We start from the raw sequence: 26,089 nt of genomic DNA, 5'->3' as shown, positions 1-26,089 counted from the left end.
ACTGTTACCTTACAGAGAACCCAAGGCTTAGCTGACACTTCCACTCCATGGATAGCAAGACTTTGTGGCAATATGCGGCAGAGGCCCTGACAGTCCCCGTTAGACACAGAATGATTGCTCTGAAACCGTAACCTATTCCAAGTAGGTATTTGGTCATAAAAAATGCCCACTAGACTACTACCTAATGAGACTGCTTGACATTTATACATATAATTAAAACAAGTATAATCAATCCATCCATATAAAATCAAACTATAGTTTTGAAAGTCTCATTAATTTATGGCATAGTTTATAGGAATAGAATATTTAATACTTCAGCGAGCAAGTGTTTCCTCACTTTTTATTTCTATTTATCAAAAGCCACATATCGGCCACTTGAAATTGTGAATGAGCTTTGAGTGCCCTTTACCAAAATAACTGCATACCAAAATATTCTTGAATTCAAGTACTTGGGCCAAATTCCTGTAATATTTTGTTACTTCCGAGAAGAACTAAGTAAATTTCCATGCACACAGCGGAACCACCCAGGTTGAAACAGGGAAAGAAAGATACTCATTAAACTACCAGGTGATAGAAAATCCACAGTTTTTGTGAGCACTGCGATAAACATCGGTCATCTTCTATAGAAAAAGGAGGAGGATACAGGATCAAGGAGGAGTTGTATTTTGAGTCAGAGTTCTGTTCAATAGTACATCACACCAAATGCCAGTCACCAACAAGAATCAAACAGCTCTGGAAAGATGGAACAGATCTGTAGAACCGGAAGCTCACTCTGTTCTTAGTGAATTACCACCTAGTATCCTGGTTATAAAGATCAAGAATGTTCTGCAGAAGTACTTCACCCACAGATTACTGGATGCTGGATTACTCAGATGTTGACAAGATCCATAATTTCACCCTCACCACAGTAAGCTACTGTGTGAGACCACTACTAGTCAGTGGAGAATCTGGCTGGACTTAAATGTTACAAACCATTTCATGTTTGCAGCAGCATAACCAAAAAGCTTACAAGAGCTCCAAGCCTAAATAACCTTGCACAGCTCGTTTTCCGCTTTCTGCGAGGTTTTCCATTTATCATGTAACCTCACACTGCTCCTTGTATTCAGTGTGCCAGGCACAGGGAAGTTTCTAGTGTGCTGCTCACACTAGAGTTGTCAATTCCTGTTAATACTAGTAATAGTAAAAAGACACTTCTAAGGTCCAGGTTTCGATATCCATCAACTCATATCATCTTCAGCAGGAATTCAGTGAACTTTGCACCTCACTGATACTCAGATGCTTAAACCAAAACAAGTTTTCAGATGTCGTTTTTAAAAAAAATGTTGGCAAAATAAGCCACTTCTCAAGGTTACAGATTAAGCAAATCTCAAGAGCATCTAATCAAACACACCTTTTCAAAATCTTATATTTTATCATTCTAGAAAAACCTTATTGCACAAATAAACCTGTTCTAACATCTTTGCGAGCTCAAATTTTTTCAGCTCATTTAAATTTTCACCCAAGTCAAGGAGATGTCAAGACTACACTGGTGAACCAAACAGCATAGGCAACCATTTCTTTATGCTGCATAGCACGTGCAACTCCTTCCGTTTTCACTGCGTGCAGAACGTGACCATGGATTCAGCAGTACATCTGAAAGAGGAATCCTGCAGTGAGTGTGGCACAGAACAAACAACATCCCAGATTAGGCACAACCTGAAAAGTATGTATATGTCCAACAGAAAGAAAAAGTTAATTTTCTCAGCATTGTCTGCCTCCTTCAAAACCTGAGTGGGGGACTCATCACCTTTCAAACTGGAAGAGTAAAAGCAAAAAAAGTCAGCAGTTCTAAAACAAAACTGCTATAACTACACAGAACGCATATGTTCTCAGCATGCTCCAAAGCATTATCTAAGGGGGATCCTACCCCCTAAGATGTTCCAGAGCACTGTAGAGAATCAAGTTCTATTCCCAGTTCTGTTTAATGTCTTTGTCAATCATCTGGACAAGGGGATTGAGTGCACCCTCACTAAGTTTGCAGACAACACCATGTTGGGCGGGAGTGTTAATCTGCCTGAGGGTAGGACAGCTCTGCAGAGGGATCTGGACAGGCTGGATTGATGGGCCAAGGCCAATTGTATGAGGTTCAACAAGGCTCAGTGCCAGGTCCTGCACTTGGGTCACAACAACCCCAGGCAACCCTACAGGCTTGGGGAAAGAGTAGCTGGAAAGCTGCCCAGCAGAAAAGCAGCTAGGGGTGTTGGTGAACAGCTGGTTGAATATGAGCCAGCAGTGTGCCCAGGTGGCCAAGAAGGCCAACAGCATCCTGGCTTGTATCAGAAGTAGCGCTGGCCAGCAGGAGTAGGGCAGTGATTGTCCCCCTGTACTTGGCACTGGTGAGGCCGCACCTTGAGTACTGTGTTCAGTTTTGGGCCCCTCACTACAAGACATTGAGATGCTGGAGTATGTTCAAAGGGCAAAGCTGGTGAAGGGTCTGGAGAGCCAGTCCTATGAGAAGCAGCTGAGGAAATTGAGGTTGTTTAGCCTGGAGAACAGGAGGCTGAGGGGAGACCTTCTCGCTCTCTACAAATACCGGAAAGGAGGCTGAAGCCAGGTGGGTGTTGGCCTTTTCTCCCAAGTGAGGAGCAATATGACAAAAAGAAACAGTCTCAAGTTGTGCCAGGGAAGGTTTAGATTAAATATTAGGAAAAATTTCTTTACTGAAAGGATTGTCAAGCATTGGAACAGGCTGCCCAGGGAAGAGGTTGAGTCACCATCCCTGGAGGTATTTAAAGGACGTGTAGATGTGGTGCTTTTGGGGACATGGTTTAGTGGTGGACTTGGCAGTGCTAGGTTAATGGTTAGACTTGATGATCTTAAAGGTCTTTTTCCAACCTAAACAATTCTATGATTCTAAGAATACTAGTAAAACCAGATTTGTGCACTGGCCATTTCCTTAGTTCTTCATTTATGAGCAATGATGTAAAATAAAATTGATGATATAAAAGAAAGCGAGCTTTCCTCCCCTATTCTAAATGCTCATTAAATATTAATATTTTCTTTAAATGAAACAGTGGATTATCAGAAGAGAGAAATAAAAGCATTTGCTAAGACCTGAAAAAAAATCCATGGCAATTTACTGTAAAGCATTTGTCTTTTTACAAGAGACAGAACTCATGAGACAGTGATTTGTATGTGCTCCCCTAGAAACATACCACACTGAGCTAGGCAAATATAGTAATCTCTGTTCAAATAATATTTCAAATTTAAAAATTAGTCTCTTCAGTTCACTGCAGTACTTTTTCTTTACTCTCAAATATCCACATTGCAAACAGATTTTCCCACTGGTGAGGCCCACTAACATTGCTGATAGAGCAGGCTAATCCAGCGATCTTACCAACACAAGCTGTGCACATCAGAGTTTCTGAACCTGCTTATCACATAAGTGATATCAAGAATTACCTGCAGCCTATCAGGGAAAAGCAGTATTAACAGAAAAATGTTTGATGAGAAAGTAAAACTAACCAGAACGAGAACAGCTCAAAATTGCCTAGAAAAAAAATTACATACAAAAAGGAACAATTCCAATCAATGCATTTTTTTTCTTTAGATATTGATCTTGCTGAAGGAATGGTACAGCTTTCAACGAGAGAAGTGGAGTGGTCACCAGAAGCTCATGCATTATTGCTATAAGCACCTTTGAAATCTTTATCTAATCCTCCCACTGAAGTCAGCAGACAATCTGCCTCTTGCTTCTGTTGTACCAGAATCTGCACTCTCATTCAAATACTCTCAGATTTCAGATTCTAGAAGTTTCTGCTCAGCTACATTTTTTTCCTTTTAGATTCAAAATTTGGAAAGGATACACAGCTAAGTATGTCTAAGTTTTCCAACCTTGATGCTTTCATGCTATCTTACATGGTGACTTACTTCATTGCTTCTCAAGGGACTGCAAGTTAAGGATGAGGACCTAGTCCCTGCACAACAGGTCCTGCTCTCAGAATAGAAAGTGGAAAAGGGAAGTGAAGTGTCCTCACATGGGAGAGAAGCTTGCATCTTGTCAGATTTTTATGTGGTTTATTTATTTTCATAAGTAAGCTGTAGTATCTGGGCATCTCCTAGTATTATTTATAGACATTTCTATAGAGCTCATAATCACAGTATCCGAGTGCCTCACACTATTTACGATATGCCATTTATCTCTAGAGGGTAGAACTCTCCTCCTTTCTGCTTTGAAGATGGCTTCTCATAGAGATAAGGTACAGATGATTAATGCCTTCTGCACTTGGCATCTTGTGACATGGCTGTTTGGGGAAATGCAAGTCTTTAATCACACTCTAAAGCAGAGGATTTGAGCTCAGTTTGATCTTTTTTAGACTGTACCTTTTTCTCCAAATATAGAGTACAGTCAATTTAAAAAATAGGAAGAGAACAGGAAACTCCACAGAAAGAAAAATCAACAACTGCAGTTTTTTCTCTCCTGAAAAGGTACACATGACAAAATATCTTCCTTAAAGGAATGCGAACCTCAACAATGACTCCATGTTAGGTAGATTCTGCTCAAGTGGGACTTCATTTCAAACATGTCTCAGAGCTCTCCAGTATTCCAGGGAACATCTTTCTCCAGTCTGAGAAGGTCAGGATGTTTTCCGAGAGGCCAAGAGATGAAAAAGGAAGCATCTTTCATACTGACTGACTGACACTAAGCAGTAGTTTTCCTAACTGGCATGAACTCACATACCCAGTGAGCAGATTTTAAATTGCCTTGATGAGTGAACTCTGTTCCTTCAGCCCCACTGAAGGAAGGACTGAGATTTGTCCTTTTATACAAGACATACAGAAAAATGCAACCAGCTGATAAATAGCAAGTCTTTGATGATGACTCTTCAAAAAGTATATTTAGGAAAAACAAATAAGCAGAAATCATTTCAAAGAGGTTATTTAAGAGGATGAGGTTTCTCATACCTCAAGACTATTTTGTCAAAGCAGATAGATTTCAGTTTCTGAAGAAATCTAAGACTTTAAACAGAAAAATATAAACAATATATTTTGGTCCCTAAGGAAAATCTTTTTAATCTTAATTCACACCCTTAAAGATGTGACTGATCCTTAGAAGACTTTGTTAGTAAAGACTAGAGAAAGACCAAAGAAAGAAAACCATCAATAATGGTAACTTAAAATCTAAGTTCTTTGGCTTTCCTTGGTTATGCATCTTCAGTGTCTGATGTACTGACCTTAAGCAGAACTAGAATACAAACAGGCATTTCCTCACTGGAGTAACTACTGAAAATCTTGAGCATTCCCTTCATTGATTAATTGAATTTGCATGGACTTTGACACACAAATTTCAAACGTTTCCATGATTAAGATTTCTGAAGGAAGGGCAACTACAAAAGGGCAAAATTCATGAGAACATAATTTAATTCTGAAGATATCTCTAAATAGCTCCAAAAGACACACTATGAACAGGCATTTCCAGAAGCTTAGCACGTATATCTTCAGGAAGCGTCACCAGAAGTATATTCTGAGCGAGCTGGTGTCAACTTAGACAGATACATATTATTTCTATAAGATGACTCATTTACTAGTTGCCAGATACTTTCCCGTCCACATCTTCTAGTCCGTTAGAAACAGGAGCATGATTTTTCATATGACAGATACAGAAATGCTGGTTATAAGAGCTGAATTCTCAGATATCTGTTGAGTACTTGAGAAAGTCTGGCTAACTAATCCTTCCAGTGTCAAAATAGGAACAAAGCTCTTTTGACAAATTATTTCTATAATGATGAATGGAGGGTCCTTTGGAAATCAGCCCCAGGGTTAAAGTTCTTTATGCTATTTATTTTAGAAAGTCCTCAGAGGTACCACTCAATTTGAACATATCATGAACATAAAAATATATTCCAAAAGGAAAATAAGACAGCAAATAACTATGATGGTATGCCCAAGAAATCATACTACTTTCACAGCCTCAGAAATTTTAAGTCAGAAATTCCATAGTATACAACTGGCTCAGATTCCTGAATGCATTTATTCTCCTAATAGACCCACACACAGGACACAGAGTCATGCTTGGGGGGGGGGGGCAGCACAGGGAGTGTTTCAGTTTGGTTTTTTGTTTTGGTTTTGTTTGACAGAGCAGTCCAGCAGTAGAAGGTCCCAGCACCTCAGTTTGTGACAGCAGAGTCCCATTTACCAGGCTACATTCTACAGACAGCCAAGGTCAAGCTGTGTTTCTGAACCCAGTGTTATTACTCAAATTAAGTATATAAATAGGAAAGAATGGAATGGATTCAAATGTGATCTTAGAATCAAATGCAAAGAGAAATAATTCAGCTTAAACTACTGAAATTACATTGGTACGGAGTTGGGAAAACTGACGGTAGAATCAGCTCAGTATTCCTCACTAGGAATTTATTTCCTTAGCAGAGATTTCCAGAGAAAACCATCTGGATGAACAACAAAAAGGCAAAGACAAGAGAGACTGAAAGGTATAGATAAAGGTGCAGGATAAATCAGTTACAGTTATTCAGGAATTTTGTGAGGAACAAAGTCTAATTTCACACCACCACACATCACTCCATTCCTATTTAGTTCAGAGAAAACATTTGTAAAACCTGAAAGATACATCAGAGGGCAGCAAAAATAATTCAGGTTTTTAGAAAAGATAAGATGGTGAGTGAAAATTTGCTGGGATTGGCCTCCATAGCTTGAGAAAAGATGAGTGAAGGAGGATTCAATTTCCAATGAAGATTGGAAAGGCAAGTGATGGACTGATGTAGATGAATTGTTTCTCAGTTGCTATTTCAAAAACAAGCAGCCATCAGCTGAAGCCAGGGAGAGCAATAACATACAACAATTCAGTTACATTTCATAAACTGTGTTGGCACAGAACAAGAGGCCGAAGTCAGCAACAGATGTAAGCAGAATAAATCAGATCAAAAAGCAAATGAACACACACAAGGCCTGATCATCTTGTTTATACCAGCACACAGCAGGAGGGAACGCAGTGAAATAAATTCAGCAATGAGCACAGAAGTTCAGAGAGGAGAACTAGTCCTATGAGGTTTGGTGGATGATTTTTTGGGTGGGGCACATGTTAAAAGAACAAAGACATAGGCAACCAAATTAGGTATCCCAGGAAGGGATGAGGTGCTGTAGGCTCAACTGATGTAAATCAGACTTAGATGCTTGTTGAGCACTATTTCCTTCCTGTGGCAGAAGTCCCCAAAAGTGTTCTACCCAGATCCAGCATTGGAGTCTGCATTTTTCTGGTGCTGAGCCCAGAGGTAAAAGCAGTAGTGTTTTATGCAAGACTCTAAGCCAAGTTCTTAAGTGAAAGCTGTTCCAGATAATATATTCTAAACCAAGAAGGCTTGTCAGATTGCATGTGGAAAGCACAGGAAAAAGGATTGGACAACGATGGCAATTTCTTGTTGCTGTCCTGCAGATGCATTGCTAAAATATGATGGACTTTGTGCTAATGCCATACTCCTGTGAAAGTTCCTCATTACAGAGCTGACAGGATGGTGGTCCCTGTTGGCATTCCTGCTATGCAATATCAGTCATGACTCACAAGAATACTTTTACAAGGCCTGACACGATGCTTTACAAGCCTTTCATTGAGGTGGGACAAAGAGAGAGTAGGTGTCTTTAGCCATTTTAATGCATTTTCTAATGCTTCCAGATGCTGTATGCTAGTCTCACTAAGAGCTTCTCATTATCATAAAATTTACATGCTCTATGCACTGAAAGACACTCTGCAATGCAATAATAAAAGGCATATTAATTTGTCAAAAATGATCAAAAGATCATACAGCATGCAAGGACATTGCAAATAATCTTTCCCAAGGACTTGAAAAAAAAATAACAACAAGGCACTTGCACTTTTTCCACTATGTTCTTAACTTCAGGTAATTCCTTAAAAACAGCAATACTGAACACTCAGCATCTCATACATTTAAAGCACAAGAACAACACTAACTGGTGTTCTGGAGCAGTCCTGTATATGATTGGTGTAGGAATTCTTTGCTGAGAACACATGAAAAATCCTTTGATTAGTGCATTATCACAGACACTTTAAGCTACACTTGAGCAGTGAAGTACCTGTATACCATGACCTATCATTGAAACAATCTGACATTATTCAGTGTATTTCCCCCCCCACCCCAACAAGCCATGGTATTTTAGGCTAGGATACCCGAAATATTGTGTGGTAGAGATGCAGTTCAAAATACACTGTGGAAAACAAGTGATACAACATCTCCTGACAGCAATACCTAAGTTTCTCGAACAAGTTTATTTCCAGACATTTCACCAAAGCCTGGCTCAAGGCCAAGACCTTAATATAACAAAGGCACAAACTGAAATATTTAACAGGACTGAGGTATTTTGCAAGGAAAAAAGCAAAAGAAATATATGTTTGTTTACTCAGACCTAAAGACAAAAGGTAGATTTGGGAAACCCCTTGTAAACTCACAAGATAAAATATTGTTTCTTCATGAATGACCTCAACATTTTATTATCCCATAATTTGGCTATGCAGTATCATCTTCTGATCTCAAGAGATCAATATTTGAGATTAAGTCTTTTTATGGGTTTTCTCCAAGTGTCTGAAGAGTCTTCCCAAGGTAGTATACATTAAACTTGAGAAGCATTAACTACACAGTACAACTTTATTTTAGGTACAACCATGTAAATGAACCATGTCTACATTTTTCCAGAACTGGTATCTCTGAAAACATTTTAATATTAAATTTGAATTAAGGAAAGTTCTCATAACCATGTGACAGGAAAACTATCTTTTTATGACACTAATTTACCAGATTACAAAAAACCAACACAGCTGCACACCGTAGCTGTGAAACACTCAAGTACTACAAATTCAAGGACAACACGCCAGATTTATACCAGCTTTCAAGAATGTAGGCACCATGATACACTGTGGTTTGAGATGCTGCAGTTATTCCCATGCTAAGTACAAAAGATAACTGTGATAGTTCAAATAGCATTGCATAGTAACTGTTGAGATTTTAATAACTTTATTAGTAATGTAGCAAACTAATGCTGATGAAATCTCTTTAACATTCTTTTTAACTGCAGTGGGTAATAAGCAATTGATCCATTTAAACTTGTTTTCCTGTAAGTTAAAAGAAACTCTACAAAAGCTACCAATTCCTCCTTCAAGCCAGCTCTCACCTCTCATGCCAGGGTAGGACAGTAGTGAAACAATTGTACACAGAGAATCCCAATAAGCAAAAAGTTCTCAAAAGTTTTGCTGAAGAATTTTACTATGACAGACTTATACTGGTGCTCTGAGCCAGTATGTCTTCCAATTTTATGACAGCCTAATAAAAGATGCTAGTTTTCCTTTATACACCTTGTTTCCTTAAAATGGAAGAAAGGATTCCTGTAACCATCCTGGGTCCTTCTAATGAATTTTCTAAGGCTGAAGTTGAGTTTATTTTCAAAAACTCACTGCAACATGCACCAGCTTCCAAATCTAAATCAAGAAATACACACCATTAAGATCTATTCTAGTATGGGTTTCTGGAGGTCACAGTATAACCTCTATTCCTTCCAGAAGGAGATACCATTACTTCAGCAGTGTTACTAAATATTGCATTTAAAGACCATATGATTTCTCATGACCAGTAATACTTTCTTGACAGGTGTCAAGATTTTTAAATCTTCTGATGGATAAAAAACCCCCAACCAACCATTACTGAAAACTAATGTTCATTAACAACGGCTTTCTCTTCCATAGCCTCTCACCATCTTTTATCCATTACATGTCAAACTGATAATCCTAAGTATCTGTCAAAGTTTAGCCCAGAGGAAACAGTTTGGCAGTTAGAAGAATTAAGGTTCTTAGAGTTATCTAGAAATAGAATTTTCATTAAAGGAAAAAATAATCCATATTTTAGAAGTTAATTTTCATATTTTGTAAATGGTGTAACTTACAGCTAAATCATTGGAAATTATAACTAGCTCTACAAGTTGAAACACCAAAAAGCTGAGTTCTGCTAAGTTACTGGCCTATTAATCCAGTATAATCCACATCTTTAAAATAAGATCTTCAGAAGGATTGTGGCTATATCCATCTGTTCAAGCACTGAATATTTTATTATGTCTTACAGAAACACCAACGCATTATAGAAATATCATCCAGTGATGTTTTAATTCTTTTTATATCTGACTAGCTAAAGACACCTCTGTTCCGGAGCAGAGTTAGCAGGTAAACTAACACCCTACTTTCATTCAGCAGGTCACTGGAAGTTAGTATTTCAGGCAGGATAATAGAAACACTGGCAAGTTCCAGAAGCAAAAGTACCAAAACCTACAATCCATCCTTCTCATATTGTACTTCAACAGTGATGTGCAAACCATGTGTGACACCCAGCTTGTTACACAGGGAAGTGCTTGTAGCAAAGTTTCTTTAAACTGTGCTGGTAACACAGCACTACACATTAATGAGATGGTTGGTAACATTATTACTACATGAAAAGGAGATATCACACAATCCATCATGTAAGGTACTGGTTCCTTTTGCATACTTGCAAATCAAAGACTTTGTAACAGTCTTGTTCACAAAACATATCAGAGGATTAATTCCTTCTCCATGGACCTGTACCTTTTCTTCTTACACCAGAATAAGCCAGTAGTAAACACGTTTAAAAACAACATAAATTTAACAAACCAAAGCCAACGCAACTTATCAGAAGAGAATTTTATATCTTCAATTCATGTAAGCAAATAGCCAAAGCTATCTTAATGGAACAGCACTGGCATTCCATTCAGTCTCTCAGAGTCATACCACTTCAAAGGTGCATGTCTGGACCCAAGAAAACACTTCTGAACTTCAGACATATCTTGGGATTTGAGTGGAGCCTATTGCTCACTAATAAACCCTCAGTCCTTGAAGAGCTATCAGACATGAGCATTTAATTCCACTCAAAAGGACTAAGAAATCTAATGTTAGGTAGTCCCTTTCTACATGCCCCAGTTTTCATTTTAAGATTAATGGTAGACAGAACCAAGTCATGTCTGATACTCATTTACACCCCAATAGCAAAAAATGGTCCTATGAGCACCAGTATAATTGCAGTGTAACCAAACTCGAGGATAAGAGGTCAATTTCCAAACATTTATATCCATGTTATCAACTCTCTCTGCTCTCAGAAACTACAAAAATTTGAGAGCAACATTGATGAAAGAAACTTTTTTTTTTACATAAATGCTTCTAAAAACATACAAGAATCAGTAGAAAATTATAACTACTTTAAACCAAGCTGTAGAATTTTATGGTAAGGATATAATTTTCTGCTAAGTTTTATAGATGTGCCCAGAAATAAAACACCAGGCCTCTATTGAGTTTTATAGGGCTTTTCTGAAAGAATTACAAACTGTGGTATTCAAACAATACTTGTGGATCAGTCTGCCAGCAGCCCTGAAGCTAAAACTGCATTGCATAAACCAGGCATTGAATAATTTGCAATAATGAACAAATTCATAAAAAGTCAGTGGCTGTTTGTCAGTAATCTGTGAACAGACAAAGTGGTAAATTCATTGAATAAAAACTCCTGGCTGTGAATAGTTCACCCAACTTTACTGCTTTACCTTTAAGGGACTGCCTGAAGGGCTTATAACTCCACAGCATTCTTGCCAGGTAATTTGTGCAGCATTTTTTAGCAACAGTTACATTAAAAAGCCCTTTTGGGAAAACTCGATGAATTTAATAGAGATGAAATCAATATGGTTCTGCAGAAATTACTCTAAAACCTTCAGTTAGATCCTCTCCCCAGTCTCAGCCCCTTTACAGTGCATAGTACGGTCAAAGCAGTATAAGAGAATCCTGAAGCAGTGATTACAACTGCAGGGAAAATCTCCAGGGAAAGCACTTCTGAGACCCTACCAGAGCTTGTTTTGCACCCGGGAGAAGAGAACAGCATGAAATGGAGGAATAAGGCAGTTCTTAGAACAACCCAAAGATGTTGATGCAGCTTAGCTAGGAACAAAATTATGCCAAGAACCTCTCCAGTAGCTTAATACAAGGAAAGCTTAAATACTTTTCAACTTAGCATTTGAGACAGTGTCCTTTCCCTAGAACAGTGAAGTAGCCCATAGAATTAATATGGGAATTCCACCTTTACTAGGGGACCACAGCCAACTTAATATTCCCACAGAAAAGCTGGCCTCCTTGGCTAAATTCTATAGAATACTGCCTTTTGCCACTTGCTTATGCTTACACCTCCTTCATTTGATAGGAAGCTAAATGGGGAGAAGCCAATAATAGGGAAAGCAGGACAAAGCCTTCTCTTTCCCAGATGAACAAACGTGTCCTGAAAATCCCAAGTGAGGCCCACGCAATGAAGTAACCATAGGGGTGCAGCCAACATTGGTGGAGCCTCATGAATACAGGGACATCCTAACAAAATTCCCTTTAGGAACAAAAGCCTCACAATAAAAGTGTCTGGGGCACCAAGAATAACATGAGTAATAAATTTTACCCTGCTTTGCACTGGTATTAGCTCAGATTACATGACAGTATACACCTACCACCATCCCCCATACTTAAGTTTTCACAGGGCTGAAAAGTCAGACAGTAAGTCCAACAGATGGAAAGATGGTGCTGCACCTAAGAACTCCCAATTTCAACTACAATTATGCTTTCCTCTCTTCCTGGGACACCATGCGGACTTCAATGCATTTTTCCACAAGATACACTGGTTAGCATGGAAAGTATAGACATGGGGGTGGCACAAGATCAGAAGACAACATCTGCAAGGCTATTTAACTTCAAGGGAAAGGATTCAATTGTTGTGCCTTAATTTTTACGCTTTCTCCTGATTAGCTTTTAAAGTTTAGTTTTAGTATCCAAGTTCACATAAGTGGATGACCAAGGGAATAAAGCGTAGCTGAAATCAACAGGCTCTTAAGAGCTTTGTTTAATAATGAACACATTCATTAAAGTGCAGTTACCACAATAATGAATGTAGATATCATAATTATATTACTAGACTTTAAATACAACTTCAGTGTCTCCAGTGGCTTTTAAAGCGGTACAATACCACAGTCAATTCAAATTTAATTAAAACTATCAGTTCAGTTTACATTTACAGCTAAAAAACTGAAAAACCCCAAACTTTACAGCCATTGTATAACTATATTCCAAATACTTATATCAGGGAAAAATCTGAATTATTTTTTATAAATAATTTATCTCTTTGCCCATCCATGCTTACATGTTATCCTTTACTTAGCTTAGAGTGGAAAAATGCACACACTTCCCTTTACTTAAGGGATATACGTGCATTTTTCCACTCAGTGCTAAAGAATTGAACAAATAAATCCCACTGGTAATTACAGCATGTAATCTTATCTGAGGTTCAATCTGTTGCACTAAAAATCTCCCTTGTGACATCTAAAAGGGTAGAGAGATATAATGGAAGATTTCTGGAGTCTGTTCTGCTGTCCTACATCACTGAAGCCAACAGCAACAGGACTAGGGTCAGAAAATTGCCTTAAGCCTCTGAGCATAAAGCTTTGACTTTTAAAGGAGTCCATGAAAACTGACTTGTTCTTCTGCCCTTTTGAAATTCCCAGTCCACATCCCTATTTGTGAGAAGGATTATTTTTATTTTGTACAGTGGTAGTATTTAGAGGCCCCAACAGAGATCAGGGGCCTGAGCATGCACATAGCAGAAGGCCTGTGCTCAGGAAAAGTGACAGAAGAGAGTGGGCAGGGAAACAAGGCTCAAGGAAGTGGTTTGCTCAAGATCACACAACACATCATTAACAGGCCAAGACCTTTTGGTTCTCCATGAGGTTAAGGAACTAAGATCCCCAACATGAGGTGAACTCTTAGCACAGAAAAATGATACCTTCTTTTTAATGTTTATATAGCAAAACATCCCTCACCTGCCTGTAAAAACACAATATACTGAATATTGTCAGACACAAGATACTGGCCTACAATCCCCACAGCTCTGATCCACTACAGAAGTGCTGATATTCCACCTAGCCTTCAAGATGAAGGCAGATTGCAGGATCAGGTACTTACCAAAGAACTTCTGCATGTATCAGCAAACAGTGCCTGTCATTGGTTCATCTTCACAACATGATACCCAGTCCTCTTCAGGCATTATAAATATTAATACCAATTTGCTATTCTCCTGGAAGGGAAACTTGCACCATCTCTCAAAAAACAGATGTGTCCCTGTTAAAATTATAGTGCTGCCATTGATTTGAATGGGAAGAAAACTGAGACAGCGCAGAGAAGAGGGACTGGGATTTCAGCCTCTCGGGTACTATACAACTTGACTGCCTCAAATGACTATCCTCCTTTGCTCAGTACAGCATCAAACCCCAGAGAAAGCATGACATTTGTTTCAAGGTAGAAGTATGCCGGCTAGCTCCACAGAAATGCTCTTCTCTAAAAATTTGAGCAGGAAAAAGCCCTGCAAATGGCAGCAGTTGTACTTAATCTGCCAAGTCAATTATTACAGCTTTTCCTAAGAGATCTTGAAGTTCCAAATGATAGAGCAATGGAGGATCTGTACTAGACTGGCTCCAGTCTATAGCCTTCATTGGCTTTTTGTTAAAGACCATTCAGTCCCAGCTGGGATTTAAAAGGCTGTACAGAAAAGTCCAGGCTTGCTTCAAAGCTCTGTCTTTACTAAAGAGTGGTCAACTAACCAGACATTCAAGAACTAAAATTGTAAACTATTCATAAGTATACTTTCTAGAAAAACTAGCATGTGGTTAAAATTGTTAAGATATTTATGCCTTAATGCAGTGTTCACTCTAGCACAGAACTAGGCCAGAAATAGAGCTACATCACTGTGGCACAACTGGCTGATTAAATTCAAACTAAAAGGTACTTTTGCCCAAAGATGAACATTAATCAAGTGTATCATTCATGAAGTAGCAAGCATCCTAAACGGCTTCTTTTCTAATGCCACATTAAAGCACTTCACTCAACTGCAAGAGCCACCACATAACTTTTCCCAGAAATTGTAAAATTTCCAGTAAGAAGTGTTCAGGACATTCTTCAAAGTATTGATTTTTCTCAGAACCACATATCTGTTCCCCCTTCATCATGTTATCAGTCAAGGAGTCAAGTGCACTGAAGACACGAGAGGTGTGATGGTAGCTGTGTCAGAAAGTGTACCAGGACTAAGTGTAATCCAGGATGAGAGGGTAAGGTACAGAAACTCGCTTTAGAAACAAGAGGAAAAAAACCTTTGATCAGAAGGGTGGAGAGCATGCATGAGCACATGAAGAGATTGTAACAAGGAACAGACTGACTGCTGGCACACACCCAGCACCTGCAGGCCAACCTACAACCTCACCTGCTTGCTTACCTTCTTTAGGCATGGAATTTAGGCTCACCACATGGCTACACATTACATCAATCTTGCTTGACCAATAAGTGCTATGTAAACATCATCCCTAATGCCTCAATGCCACCACTCAGCAGTTCAGGGACTTAGCATATTACTGAGAAGTGTGACAACGGCATCATGGACAATGATTTCTGCATCACCATAAACAGAGGGAGGAAAAACCTCACAAGAGGACACACTCAATGTACAGCAACAAACTTCATTAAATAATCTGAGCTACACAGATTTCAGCAGCAGCCAGCTAAGCACATCCCAGGACCTGAGAAGGTATTCTGGCATTCTCCTGGCAGACCTTGAAGCCAATTCCCATCTCCCACTCACTCAAAATTACAGCCCATGAAGTCAGTACAGTTGAACCGTCATAAGACTGGCAACTGAAAAGACAATAAAGTTCCCTGGATTAAGATATAGGAGCAGATTGGAATAAACATTGGAATAGCAGTTTGCCAGCACAGAGTTAAAAGCTGAGTTTCTAAAGAAAATTATATCCATCTGATACAATTTAAGAACAAAACTATATTTGATTTTTTTTTAATGTCTATTTTTTAAAAAACTATGCTAGTGGTGCCTAATGGCTACATTCTGCTTGCCTGAATTGCATCCTACCTGCACAGTGAGTATGCTGAACCCAAAACTTCACTTATGTCCAGTGAGCTTAGTCTAGCATCAGAAATAAACATTTTATTGGAATTTGGATGCGAGAGAAAGATCCTCTCAGGTATCCTTTTAACATTTGTTTGGCAGCTATCACTTTTTTTTTTTTTTAAAGTATTCTAAGTCTAGAACCAAAGCTGTTTATTATATTGACATGAGAGTCTCCAAGCAGAATTTATTCAGTACAAACCCTTGAGCTGCACAAGCCGAAAAGGCTCACATTCACTTGTCAGAGAGAAGGAAGAAGACACTATGACAAATGCTGCCAAACAACAGACTCATACCACAGCAGAGATCGTTTCTTTGATCAAGAGAATCACAGCCTGAAAACCTGTAAATACCAGCACTCTGCACTGTCACAAATTGTGGTAACAGTTTAACACTGAATTGCTACTGAGCTTCTTTTCTTATAATAGCTGCAGTACATAAGGAAGCTGGCAACAGTTTTGAATTTTCATTCATGTGCAATTTCAGTGGATGAGATGAGAAAACTGTCTTAAAGAAATGCTTACATATTTAATAGGTCAAAGTAAAACAGCAACAAAAGGACAGATTGGGGAAAGCTACACCAAACATAGGGTGCAACATAGGTTTAAGACAACCGCTTAGAAGATGTGAAACCTACCTCAAATAGAGTTGAACCTGGATATTGCATAAAATCCAGGAAAGATATCAGGATGTTAGGATAAAAGGAAGGCCATCACCTTCTGGTGCTGCAGCTTCCCAATTCACTTTTTCCCCTGAGTGCAAGGGGATATTGGGATATACTACCCCTGCCTGTGATCTACTCAGGCACTCTGATAACTGGCACCTTCTGAAAGGCCAATTTCTAAGACATGAGATTTTCCCAAAGGAAACAAAATAAATTCCCCACTCAGTAAGCTGTTGTGAAAACTTACATTCAAGAAATGAGGTATTCTATTTTGAGAAAACATTACTAAGATACACAAAGAAGAGGGAAAGGTGCTGAATTAGACTGAAAAGTGCCTTCAACATTTGGCACTTGGCAGTAGCTCCTGCCCTCACATCGCAGATCACTGCTATTCATGATGCACTGAAGCGCCCGCTTGAAAGAGAACACAGAATCCCACGAATCATGATTGACAGTGTAACACAAGTTGTGTTTAGAGAGTGGTACCCATGTTTATACATTGTTACTTGGAAACCAGTGCCAATGGCTAGTTTTTAATTTACATGTAAAACCTGACAGAAGCATTTCCACCACATGAAAGATAGCATACAGTATTTCACTGTGGCTTCTGGTTCCACTCTAATGGTGTCAAAGTCATAGATTTACATTGACTTGAGAGCCTGCCAGTTCCAAGAGCACTACAGAAATTCGTCACAGGATGCTGCTTTGACGCCATTTCAGTGTACCTTTAGCACTATCGTTCCATTGGCATTTTTATAAGCTTTCTAGCTGTAGAAAGCTTGAACCAAATAACACATTTTCTGGTTAGATGACATGGAACTAAAGAAGGTGACTAAAGCATTTAAAGGCTCACTAAGTTACAGTGACACATGCAGGAAAAATGCAACTGGTGAGGCTGCAATGCTGGGTTATAAAACAACTCTAACACAAACCTTTACTCCTTCCAAAAAGTTTTACAGTGGCCACACACCACCTCTAAAAGCTTTCTGGTTTACTACCAAATTTATTTCTGGTTTTGGACCCAGATGCATAATCTTGAGATACCCGCAAAGAAAGGTTAAAAACAAAACAAGATGAACACCAACATCAAAAGAAGGCGGCTCTAATCGCGCTAATTCTATTATAATTACAAAAACCCCACAGGTTTCACACTGAACAAATTTTACAGCACTCGAGTTCTGTCAGACAAGTAATGGATGTGAGTCTCAGAACAAGTGTCTCTACCAAGAACTCCCCTTCTCTTGGCTTTCAGGTAATCTAGTCTATAAGTTATTTGTCACAGCATTCTCCTGCCACACACAAGAGGCAGTGTTTAGGGAGAGTCAGTGTCACTCATAAACAGATGTTTTCCAAACAGATTAGTGATGTAAAATAAATTCTACAATTCCATTTGCTTTTCTTTAAAACCAGTAATTCTGATTTTTCCAGAGTAGCTGCAAATGCAAATTAAAATCTGCCTCATGCTCTTTTCTAATTATTGTCATCATTGCTCTATGAGCAATGGTCCCAGTAACTCTCACAATTAGCTTTGCAAACTTTCTTTATATTTAAAAAAGCCTTTAGGAGAAACTCCTAATAGCAAAACTGCTCCAAGCAGTTTTACCCTAGTAAATGAGCTGGTATCATTAGTGATGGTGAAGTCTCATGATATCTAATTATGTATGTACACTTGCTGTGGTGTTTTCAGATTTTTTTGGTTTACAAACACTGACTTTTTATGATATTTAGAACTCTTACTTCTGGACCAAACCAAGATGAAGAAATAATAAATGAAAATATTACATCAAACTACAGGTTGCATTTTTGGACAGTAGTTTAATTGAGACTTTCAAAGATCACCCAGAACACTCAAGTAATGGGAAATATAGGTCTTGTCCAAAAAAAATGTCAGTAAGTTTCACCTCAATTCTTTACTAGTTTCCTATCCATTGGCACTTGCAGTCCAGGCTGTTGTTGATTACGTATAAAAAACACAAATTGCCAGGAGCCCAGCTGTATCCATTCTTCCTCCCAGGATGGCAACAACAGCCAGTCAGGACAGCCTAATACTGCTAATCAGAAAGGGTACAATTATCTAAGCAAAATGAAGTTTCGAAACACAGTTCCGTGTCTCAGGCTACTCTATTATTGTCTGAAAACAGCTTTTCCAGATAGATGTCTTACAAAGATGGTCAAGTTTTCTTATTCTTACAAAGGACGCTCTATACCCTTGAGCTAAACATAAGGCTCAGTTATAACCGAGACTGGAGAGTTGCTCCCCTTCCCAGGTTATGTCCTTCTGTTTTCACACTTCTGGAGCACAGTGTTTCCATACAAGTTAATCACAAACACAGCCCTTGCTGTCAACAACAGTACTAACCTCAATATGATTCAGCCATCAGTAAGTCATTCTCTAAACTCTGACTGCTTCAGTGGGTATTTCCTATCAAGACAGGACTGTGGAACATTAGCATATATGGCATCCTCTTCTGATGTACAACTCTTTTTACTGAATATTCACAGCAGATCACACAAAGCATCATAGTAGGTCACCAAAAGCTCAGGAGTACTACTGATAGGCTAACATGTCTGTTCTGACTAAACTTTACCCACTGAAACAACCAGGTTGCAGGGGAGTGGCTACCTTAAGAACAGAGGTGATAAGGCAAATGTAGCAGAGCAGATTCACATCCCAGTCTGAAAACCTCCAAGCGGATGTTTTAAAAGCCAAGGTAGCAACGTGCTCACAATTCAGATTTTGCTTAACTACTTCAGTACAAGAAAAGTTAACAGAATATAAAAAATTAATTTTGATGAAGTTCTGCATAAGCTTTCTGCAATTACCAAATGAAGTGCTTCTACAGCTTCTGCCTTACAACTGAACCAAGATTATTATCAATTTTCTCTTGATATAAGAAAGCAATTTTCATGTACTTACATCTGCTCTCAGAAGGAAGAGAAAATGGTTCATGAAGTTCCCATTAGCATACAAAAGCAGCAACATCTGCTGAGAGTTTTTAGAGGCTTATTGTTGTCACTTAATCAGGACCACAGGTTACAGCTGGCCACAGCACTCAAGGTAGGGTTTCAAGAGACAAGGGGATAATTTGACCATACAACAGTTCCTGCAAGACTTCTGTATCTATAAAAAGCATTCTATTCTTACTTAGCTGAAGATAGGTAATCCACCTATGCTGATTCCTCCTTGCCTAAACATGTAAATAGTATTGTAACTGAAGCCATTGATCCTTTTGTACAATATGTGACTTAAGTGAAGTGTCATTTTTACAAGACACAAAACTTAACAGTGAGTTTGCTTCCGTGTGCTGTAGCTGTAGCACCATCTAGAGGAGTTGAACTAGAAATTCCTCACACAATGAGCAAAAAAAGCCTGGGAAACTGCTCTCAAAAGTTGTGAAAAAAATCTTTACACAAAAAATATTTTAAGCAAATTTTCATTTATCTACAAAGTAACTTTAAAATTTTTTCATACATGCCTATGTGTCACAGTTTTTCTTCTATCCTTTCTCAGTTTATGGTATTTGGATTCATGGAGGTAACAGAACAAATACTAGTTAGAACAAATAAAACTTTATTGACAGTCAGATTGGGAAAGATCTTGATCTCATCCATGCTAGGTCACATGCTTGATACAAGATCTTTTTCAGGTGGAGAAAGGCAGTTTCCTTTATAACCTTGCCAAGATGAGTAACTTCCCTCTGTTTTCCTTAGTTTTCACCTTTTCCAGGGAGGTTTCTTAATGAAACCAAAGCCAAATTTCAATCAGGGAAAGGGAAAAGGTTTCTAATCAAATAATAGAGATTATGTGTTTTATTATTTTTCACACATAGGAGGTGCTGACAACAACTGCTTGCTCACTGCAGAACTATTAAAAGAGAAGGAGATGGACAGGTACAGCCCTGGAGTGCTACAGATTCTTTTTTCCATCCACCAACGCCCCAAACTTTGACTACTTTCAGCATGGCACAGTCTCCCCCATAACTTAACTCTGCTACTGCCACAAAATAACAGTTTTGCTCCAGAAGCCTTTTGGGGATCGCAAAGTTCAATACTTTCATTACTTCTACAAAACTCAGAGCCAGCTCCTCAGAGACTGAAAGACCAAGAATTAATTGAGACTATTCATAACATGATTGCTCTGCAGCATTTGTGGGCAATAAATCCCACCTGTAGCTCCCATTCATTGGTTGATGTGTGACTGACCAGCAGCATAATTTGTAGTGACACATTCACATTAAAAATTCAAACTTTTATACACCTAAATATAATTTGTATTTCTCTTTCTCTCTATATTGCATCAAAACAATCATGTAATACCAAATAATCAGTCATTTATTTTAGATGTTTTTAAAGGCTGTGTGCTAAGAACGGGTTCTATGGTTTCAGCTCCTATGCCACATTATCTACTTCTACCAAATTTCCTTGGAGACTACTTGGCTAGAAATATAAGCATAGAGAAAAAAACCGAAAGAACCAACTGTACAGTCATCAACAGCATCACTACTGGTATGCATGAGTTCGTTCCACTTTATAGACCAACAAAACTGAAAAATTCTAGAGATATCCTACAGCATGGGCAAGGGAAGCTATCATAATAGCTGGTAGACCTTTAGAGTTACTTGTAATCAAGATTACTGGTTACAAAAAGCAAAGTTCTTCCTGAATTGAAATGACTTATGCTGTTTCATAATGGCTGGCAGCAAATCAAGATTGTTTACAGCACTTCCATATAGTTTCACCCCCTCTGTCTGAGTCTCCAGGTTCAAGTAGCAAGGAAGGAATGAAAAGCTTGTGTACTTACCAGCAAAATCCTCCTCCTAGTTTCCACGTGGAAAACTACATCTTCTGTCATAGCTTGGGAAAAGAAAAAAAAAGTTTTAAATATTTTCCATCTTTCAGTTGATTTTTTTCCCCTCAATCTCAAGTATAAATGCAGAAATTAGTTTAAACATTAGACTACAAGTGCAAGCACCTGAACTTTAAGCTTCTCACTTGCTACTTTTACCAGCAAATATTTAAACTTATACAGATAAGATTCCAGTCCTAGATTATGAGGAATTTCTGGTTCTCAAGCAGTATCACTCTGTTCCAAATACTGTATTCACTACTGTTTATCAAAAGAATAATTATGTTGCTTGGAATCTTAATTCTCAGTAAAATCTCAAGTAACCAAGAAAATATTTTCATTTGTTGTTATGTGTCTAAGTCTGAGGCAAATCCTATCTGAGTGCCTGTAAAAGTCTGCACATTTCAGTCTCTCATGCTGAGCATAAATAATGCTTCCAAGAATAATCCTCCATCATGCTAGCTGTCATTTTGGCTCCAGTTCAGTATTTTTTGCAAAGCTGAGCTGATATTTTTATTGGTTTTAAAGACACATAGGCATCTTGCGTCCATGAAGAAAAACAGTAGTGTTGAAAGAAGCCTTGAAAATTAAAATATAGCAACAGGGCAGCAGAATAAGTGGAAAATTTCCTCCTTTTCATTTTTCTAGATCCCTGGAATTGCCAGTCTAGTTACTGGGGGTAGGATTACCACTATCCCTTATAGTATGTTATCCTATAGTGCACTGACTTTAATTGGACTGTAATAGCAAGGCTCACTCCTGTGACCAACACCAACAGTAGGACCAGGTTTATATTATATAATCTATAATTTTTCATTTAAGAGCATCAACTGACTGTATTAAACCAAAATTACCCAGCAGATGTTCCAGTCAGATTCAATAATCACACACCAGTGCCTCCATTTGTTCAAAAAAATGAAAAAGTATCTCATTTCCAAAAATTCAGACCACCATAGTTCTTACTGTAACAAAAGAGCATATGTATAGCAATGCAAATTTCACTGCTGCCTAAACTGGTCACAGGTGAAACAATTCACACAGCTGACGCACTCACATGCACCAGTATCTCCTGCAGGCATATTGTTCTTAATTGCCTTCCACAGCATGTCATAGGATGTTGGGTTAGCTCCTAAAATAGTAGCTTTTGAAATATGCTGATATTTCTGATAATTTCTCCCTTCTCTTATACACCAGATTTTCAATTCAGTTACACACTTATCTGAATACACAGCAACCTCAATACTTCTGATTTATGCTGGCCCCTGCCAGTCTGAAACTTAATAAATGCCTAGAATAACATTGTTGCAATAGATAGGGCAATCCCACACACTGAAGTTATTTTCTCTCCAACATAGGGCTATAAACTGCATTAAATTATATGCTGGTACACTGTTGCACATTTCAAATCTAATTGGGTCCTTAAAGAGCTGTAGATTAATAACTAGCTTGTTAATTTAAAACCTTTCTGTTTTTTAAAAAAGGGGGAGGAGGCCCACTAGTGGCTTCCCAAAACACCAAACTTTGTAAACTTGCCAACTCCTTAGAGCAGAGCAGCTACAAGTCACTCTAATGACAAGACCCCAGGAGGCTTCATAAACAAGCCAGAAGACTCAGTAAGACTAGCTCTGTCCTTAAAAAAAATATGTAAGAGTCTTTTGACCATGTCAGTACTATCAACTGTGTGCATAGAGGAAGGTGGCTCTTCAAAGGTCTTGTACATTACCAAAATAATAGGAGAACAAACTTAAAGGAGAATAGAAACATGTAGGTAACTTATTTACACTACAGCATTGTAAGAGTAGCCTACACCAATTTGAAGAGTCTAGTAAGCTACTGCAGCACACAATGTTTTATTTTTTTTATGAAAATGATTTATCTATCTATACACAGTGATCATAGCACAGCTAGGCTGGAAAGCTTCTACCAGTGGAAAACAAGCTCTGCACACCCACACAGTATGTAACGCTTGTGGAAAAACAGAGAGCAGGTGAGGCAGTGCTTATAGATAAGAAAGAAAAGAGTGCTTCTTTCTAATAGCAGTAGGTAAACTGTTATCTTTGGGATTTAGACAATTTTCTTAGGTTTAAAAGAAACTAACAAAAAACCCTCCCCTACTACAACAACCAAGGCAACTTGTATTCCTTTCACCTCACCTGCCAGAGACCAGCAACAGAGCTCAGCCACAGGACTGCCCAAGGCAGACGCCACACTAACGGCCGCAGGACCGTTGGAAGCCCAAATAAGCCCTAACAAGCCCTAACAAGCCCTAACAAGCCTTCACCGCCCTGATTAGCCCCACCTGGGGCCTCCCCTCACGCCCTCTGGGCTGCATTTAAGCCCGCGCCTGGGCCTCTGCTGCTCTACCGACCATGCGGTAGGTATTGTTAGTCTTAGCCCTCTTGGGGTGTCTCTCCTGGGGTGTGAGTTGTGGGGTTTAGCACGGACCTACACACTGGCTGCCCGCCCCGGCGCAGCCCACGGTAAGGCTGTACCGGCACCGTCTCCTCAGGGGCCGCACTCGGCTCGCGCCCCTGGTCCCCGGCGTCACTTCCGCCGCTCCGTAGCAACGACGGCGCGGCGGCGGCGGGGAGGCCATGGTAATGGCGACGGGAGGGGAGCGGGGCGGCCGGCCGGGGGTGAAGGGGGGGTAGAGCCCTGGGGCTGCCTTCTGCACCGCGACCCCAGGGCCTCCTCATGGGGGCCCGCGCCCGCTGTCGGGGGGGAGCTGTGGTGGCTGCGGAGGTGCTGTGATGGCCTCTCTCCTCACAGGCTGAAGTGGAGGAAACCCTAAAGAGGATTCAAGCCCACAAAGGGGTTGTCGCAACTATCGTTATAAATGCTGAAGGTAAAATGTCATCTGCTTTCTCCAAGTAACAAACTTGGTAGTGGCAGTGAGCATAGTAACTCTTAAGCACAAACCTGCAGATTATGAGGTGTTAACACAATCTGCTTGCAATGTTTTATTTTCAAGAATGTGTGTTTCATCTTAAGGCATGAACATTTGGTTTGTGGCCGTTTCTTGAAGCTCTCCCTGTGATGTAACTTTTCATTGAAGTTAATGGAAAGCAGAAAAGTAAAGAGCCTTGACATAAGTCATCTCTGAAGAAATAAGTGCAAGTATCACAATCTTCATTTAACTTAAAGAATTACATGTTGTTACTTACCCCCCTTGTTTAACTAAGTTATATTTTATTTTTCAGAACCAGCTTTTGAACAGCTCTTTGTGGGTTACAGAAAGGGAGAAAGCGTGGCACTAAGCTGTTGCTTTTGCAGGCATTTTTAAGTCCAAATTTATTCATATATGCAAGAAAACTCACTACCACTTCACTCTCCCCCTCTTCCTCTAAAAAGCTGTAATAGGACAAAAACATCAGGAGAGAAGTATCTATGAAACAAAGTTGGTTGTCTTCTGTGGGAGCCATTCTTTGGCCCTGCTAAATAGTCACAAATTCTTCAAATTGTGTTAGTGTGTGGTGTCATAAGAGGAAGAGCAAGTTTCATGTCAGGCCAGCTTTGGCTGTGATCCTGAAGACTGCAAGCCAAAAGAAAGCAAAACTGGTCACAGAAATCAGTTTTCAGAAACCAGGTTTCTCAGGTTAATCTGGTTTAATCATTCCTTTACAAAAGACAGCTCACTCAATTTACTTTGCCCATAATTTAGCTGACCTCTTTGACTTTTACAATTCCCCCCAAAATCTATTGCACTAGCAGCAGTTTAGCAACAGGAGGAAAGCACACTATGAGGGAAGCCTAAATGTTATTTAGCCTTTAGAAAATGTGGGCGTTTTAATTTGTGTGCCTGGACATGTCAGGTAAAATGTGCCTTAGTTCACAGGATAGCTAATGCAGGTCAAGAGAAGTGCATAGCCTGGCAAGTAGAAACTGAAAAGCTGCTTTGTGCCTGCACATGCTCATGTCTAGATATGGCTGTTCACCAAGCTGAAATGCAGCCTGGTTTTAGAACAAGTACTGTTTCAGCCAGTTTTGTATTCTGTTTCAGTAAATAGAATTTGACTTGATCCAATGAGCACTTAGTCTAAGCTGCAAACAAGAAGTGAACAAAATCAAGCACTTAGATAACACAAATGATCCTTTTTGAGCTTGCAGACTGATAACATGTCTCAAAACAAAACCACCAATGTAATCTAATAGAAAAATAACCCAGTTTCTTATGTTTTGTTACTTGGAACAGTTGGCTTGGCACAATATTGGTCAAGTATGCTTTCCCACTCAGGTGTGCTACTGCAGTTCATCTTTGCCTGTGGTTGTTCTATGGTATTGGAGGAAAGCTCAGATATAGCTGTGCAGAGTCAGGACAATAGTATGCTTTTGAAAAGGGTGGTTTGGATTCCCTCTGTCTCAATTTTTTGATTTGTAAAGGAGGAAGAACATTCCATTTCCCTCTTTTTGCACATTAGACTATTCACAGCAAGTGAATATAAAGTCCTCCCCTGTCCTGTTCAAATCTCCTCATCCTCACAAACCTGTAGAACACATGGCCAGACTGAAGCAGATGGACAAGACTAGTACAGGAATTTTGGATTTAGTTTA

At 39.1% G+C, this 26,089-nt stretch overlaps 1 protein-coding gene and 1 long non-coding RNA gene across 2 annotated transcripts in view; one reads left to right on the top strand and one right to left on the bottom strand.

The window, feature by feature from the left end:
* The window catches only part of LOC142603707 (uncharacterized), a 349,083-nt gene that overhangs the window by 236,500 nt on the left and 86,494 nt on the right, over window positions 1-26,089 (bottom strand). The window contains exon 3 of the long non-coding RNA XR_012837604.1: window positions 21,494-21,546. This is a non-coding gene — a long non-coding RNA (uncharacterized LOC142603707). The remainder of the gene's footprint in view (window positions 1-21,493; window positions 21,547-26,089) is intronic.
* DYNLRB2 (dynein light chain roadblock-type 2) overlaps window positions 1-26,089 on the top strand; it is a 296,487-nt gene that overhangs the window by 265,954 nt on the left and 4,444 nt on the right. The window contains exon 2 of the mRNA XM_075765686.1: window positions 24,308-24,383. Coding sequence (XP_075621801.1) covers window positions 24,308-24,383 — 76 coding nt within the window. The remainder of the gene's footprint in view (window positions 1-24,307; window positions 24,384-26,089) is intronic.

This window comes from Balearica regulorum, chromosome 13 (genome assembly GCF_011004875.1).
Source record: "Balearica regulorum gibbericeps isolate bBalReg1 chromosome 13, bBalReg1.pri, whole genome shotgun sequence".
Taxonomy (NCBI): domain Eukaryota; kingdom Metazoa; phylum Chordata; class Aves; order Gruiformes; family Gruidae; genus Balearica; species Balearica regulorum.
The sequence above is the reverse complement of the archived record's forward strand: the minus strand, read 5'-3'. Positions and strand labels throughout refer to the sequence as shown.